We start from the raw sequence: 4700 nt of genomic DNA, 5'->3' as shown, positions 1-4700 counted from the left end.
TTCTTATGATTTATTTTAATTTTAATAATTTAAAATATATAAAATAAATATTTTGATTTCTATTATAAATGGATACCTATTACCATTTATCATCCATAACTACACCTATTTTATTATTATTCCATAATATTTTCAGGCTCATTCCTCTTCCATCTTTACATCCTTCTCTTTAAGTAAATATCTTTCACTTAGAAATGGAATCCGATAATTAATTGGTTCATTATGGAATATTCTCGCACTCAAATTCAATTAAGAAAATTGAGCGGTATTTGTTATATTTACCATGGGCAAATAAAAACGGGTACCGAATAAATCGGCGCGCGGCCCAACTCCTTAAGTTTCGGTCAAATTGCGAGCTTTGTTATTGACTGGAACCAGGTTGGCAACCGTATTTGGCACGTGGCATATCCACACAAAAGAGTCATCAAACGAAACGTTTTAAGGCCAACATTTGTCTTCACTCGAAATACGTGTTTTTTTGTTAATTGAATAGCTGTAAATTGGATTCACGCAAGAACAAAGGACTGCTTTCAACTTTTTTTCTAGAAAGAAAATTTTTATATTATATTGAGGAGATATACAACCAAAAAGTTCAGATGGTCCTGTAGCATCTGAACAACCATGTGGCATATAACTATCATAAAAAACATGAACTTGTTAACAACATAAAGCCACCAGGTCCTGTAGCATCTGAGCAACCATGAGGCATATAACTATCATAAAAAACATGAACCTGTTAACAACATTTTGAATAGAAAAACGAAAGCCACCTGATAGTTTCAGTAGATAGCATCTGGAAACCCATGAAGCAGGTAACCTATATGAAAAACATGTGTCTGATTTACAGTATTTTGAGGAGAGAACCAAAGACCATGCGAAAACATTCAGCTGTTTGGGAGGTAAAGAGCAGACACTGTTGATAGGACAAATTTAGCAGGAAGTGAAGAGTCTTCAAAAATTTTCAGATTCTGCCATCTCCAAAGTGACCAGATGGTGATGGGCAGAATGGCCCGGAGAGATTTATGGCGCCCCCACCAGGCAAAAGCTGCATCCACAGAGATGAAACTTAGATGTTGAAAAGAGAAAAATTGTGCAAGGTCATACCAGATTTGTTGGGCGACAGAGCATTTGAAGAAGAGGTGGAAGTTAGTCTCCTCATCCATCTTGCAGAGAGCACATCTGCTGGGGCCGTGCCATGACCGCCGCCTCAGGGAGTCCCAGGTTAAGTTCTTGTTGAAAAGCACCAACCAGGAGAATAAGATAATCTTGAGGGGGCATCGAATCTTCCACCAGAAGACTGGAAAGCGCCTGTTTGCTGGTGCGCTTGCAGAAATGAGATCAGAGTATATGTCCTTCACTATTGCATGTTGTGCAGAGAAAGGAAGGGACCAGATCAGATGGTCATCAACGGTGGAACGGAGAAAGCCACCCTGCTGGAGGGAGGTAGACAGATCGGACCAAAGAGGGATGAGATCGATAGGGAGGCGGATATCATCTGCATCCCGGAGAACGGGCAGAGAACCATTCCATTCCTTTATGATTCGATTCCATGTAAACAAGCCAGATCTTCGGAGGAAGAAAAGAAGGGGAGGAGGAACCAGTAAAGTTCCCCTGTATCCAGCAAAAGAGTCCAGTCCAATGAAGATCTTGCTACCTGTATAAATTTTCCATTTTAGATTGCTGAGGAAATAATGTTGGACCCTTCGAAAACTGTACCAGATTGCGGAGCCTCGTTTGATGCCGATTGTGTCGAATCTGTACCAGAATTCAATTCCCCTGCCTCTTTGGTATTTTTGTCTAACGATATCACTCCACAGGTTGGATCCAAAAATACCCCTCCACAGGGATTTACAGATTAGAGCTGCGCCAAATAATTTAATGTTCAGAATGCCCCATCCATCGTAAATTTTCGGCAGAGAGAGAGAGTCCAACTTTGCAAGGTGGATTTTGTACCGCTCAGCCTTTGCGCTCCATATGAAACAGGAAATAATTCTGTTGATCGCTTGTATAATGCAAGTCGGGAGGAGGAAAAGGTGACCCCAGAAGACAGAGAGTTGAGAGAGGACGGATTTGACAAGAACAACCCTGCCTCCTAAAGAGAGGGTGCGGAAGCTCCAAAGAGCGAGCTTGTTTTGGAAGCGATCTACGAGCCAGCGCCAGTCCGTCGACTTGTAGGAGCGACTCTTTAACCTGTACCCAAGATACTTGATACCTTCAGAAAGTGGCAGATGTTGAATGTCGAAGATTTGGGCGATCCGGTAGATGAGGAGTTCATCGGCTCCATTATGGTATAGGATTGATTTTGCTTTATTCATGGCCAGTCCCGATGCTCTGTGAAATCGATCCAGGATGGATTTGATGCATATCCAGGTAGCCATGGATAGCATAGCAAAAATGAGCACGTCGTCAACGAAGAGGTTGTGTGACATCTTGATGTTCTTGCAAATCCTTACCGGAATGAATTCTTCAGGGCCACCGCACGGTTGATATGGAGACTCATGGCGTCGATTGCAAGGATAAAGAGGAGGGGGGACAGAGGGCATCCTTGCCGAAGTCCCCTCTCAGCTTTGAAAAAAGGGGATGGCTGTCCATTCACCAGGATCGCATAATTTACATTTTCAATGCATCCCATTATCCAGCGGATGACAGCGGGAGATAAACCAATTTTGGCCAGGAGACATTGAAGGTATCCCCAGTCGATAACATCAAAAGCCAGCTGTAAATCAATTTTTAGGATGGCCGCATTAGTGTTATTGACAACGATGGAGTGAAGGCATTCCTGTGTGGAGGCGACAGCATCATGGATGTTATGACCTTTGAGGAAAGCATGCTGGTTTGGAGAGAGGTGGCGGGCCAGGGTATCCTTAATTCTGAGCGCAATGATTTTAGTGATGATCTTGAAGGAGATATTGCAAAGGGAGATTGGGTGGAAATCAGAGAATGTTTCAGGTTCATCTTTCTTCGGAATGAGGGCTATGAGGGTGGAGGAAGTATGGTTGTGGATTTGACCAGTTTGTTTGGAGGCATAGACCATACTTAGCAGATCATTTTTAAAGAGATCAAAGAAATGGGTGAGAAAGCCGATAGTCCAGCCATCCGGGCGGGGGCTTTGTCCTTTTTGAAAGTTTTCATGGCCTTTTGGAGTTCATCCTCTTCAACAGGACGGAGAATTTCCTCATTCATATCATGATCGAACATCACAGGCATAGGATCAATCCCCCATCGTATATCACTGAAAGTAATATCATTTGATCTGCTGTATTGTTTGTTAAAAAAACTTACCGCAAGCCGTGTGATGTCTCCCTGCGAGATAGCCTCATTCCCCTGTTCATCCTTGATTTTCCAAATGAAATTCCGCTCTCTGCGCCCATTGGCGAACCTGTGGAAAAATTTTGAGTTTTTATCCCCTAATTCAAGCCAAGTGGCGCGGCTTTTGAGCCGCCATTTTGCCTCGTCCTGCTTTAGTAAGCAAGATCTTTGCTTCTCAAGATCCCTGATGTGTGCTTTCTTTTCGAGAGAGCAGGAGGAAAAGTCGGTGGAGTCCATAATGGATTGTATCTCCAGTTGAACCCGATTAATGGCTGCTCTATCTTCCTGGTGTCGTTTGAACTGCCATTTTTTCACCAGGTCTCTGAGCTCAGATAATTTTTCTCTGAAGGTGGAGAAAATGAAATTCGATTGCTCCCGGTTCTTTATTTCCTTCCATGTTGTCTGAATAAAGAGATTGAAAGCAGGATCCAGTAGAAGGCTGTTATCAAATTTGAATGAGTAGCCCCTTTTGAAAATCTTGTTCGGCCATGATAAAAGGATGGGGAAGTGGTCAGAGATCATGACATTCTCCACAGACAGTTTTGGAAGGCCAATGTTGTCAATGAGGCTGAAATGAATGAAAACCCTGTCCATTCGTTTGGCAATATAGGCCTTTCCAACTCTACCATTAGACCATGTCGGCCTGTTCCGGGCAAGGTTGATGTCGACCATGTTCCTATTCATCAGTTCAGTGGAGATGAGATCTGCCAAGGTGTTGTTTACCTTGCCCATACCCCAAACCTCGTTTGAAGACAAAACTGCATTTGTATCTCCGGCAATGATGAGACTGTTTAGATTGAAGAGGTCGGAGGCAAAAACCCTGTGCCAGAAAGAGATACGGGACTTATACGGGGCATATAGATTGAGAATGTTGATAGGAAAATCTATACCCCAGATTGTAACCGTTATAAGAATTCCAGCAAAGCAACTGTAGGCCTTCGCCTTGACCTTTGTCGGATCCGAGAGAGAGATCATGCCACCCGAAAGACCAGTCGCTTCTGTAGCAGCCATGTGCCATGAGGGCAACATCTTGCGAAAATATGACAGAGAGTCTTCCTTCCCATGCATCGTTTCCTGTATGAGAATAATTGAGGCCCTGGAACGGAAGAAAAAATTCTTTAGCGTGTTGAATTTAGGGTCCACGCCAAGACTGCGAATGTTGAAAGATATAACAGAGATCATTTTGGAGAATTTGCAGCCCTGCATGCTCTAAGGGGCTGTGAAGATGTATCATCAAGAACAGGGACTTCAACAAGAGAAAGATTTCGGATGCCTTCGTTTATTACAATGGTTTCACCTCTGAAGTGGCGAGAACTGCCACGACCCCGCTTCCGGACAGTGATGTTCTTGGCCGATGCCGGGCTGATAACAGGCGAGCAAGACCGAGGTTT

At 43.5% G+C, this 4700-nt stretch overlaps 1 protein-coding gene across 1 annotated transcript; it reads right to left on the bottom strand.

Moving 5' to 3' along the window:
- Window positions 1–3036: 3036 nt before the first annotated feature.
- On the bottom strand, window positions 3037–4491 carry LOC149162545 (uncharacterized). Its single transcript, XM_089435217.1, has one exon. The coding sequence runs from the start codon at window positions 4489–4491 to the stop codon at window positions 3037–3039; it is 1455 nt and encodes a 484-aa protein (XP_089291343.1).
- Between the last annotated feature and the right edge of the window lie 209 nt (window positions 4492–4700).

The sequence above is a fragment of the Pinus tabuliformis genome, chromosome 5_2 (assembly GCF_031772625.1).
Source record: "Pinus tabuliformis cultivar Carrire ecotype Pingquan chromosome 5_2, CPIR1, whole genome shotgun sequence".
NCBI classification, from domain to species: domain Eukaryota; kingdom Viridiplantae; phylum Streptophyta; class Pinopsida; order Pinales; family Pinaceae; genus Pinus; species Pinus tabuliformis.
Note: the sequence above shows the minus strand (reverse complement) of the source record. Positions and strands in the feature narration are given on the sequence as shown.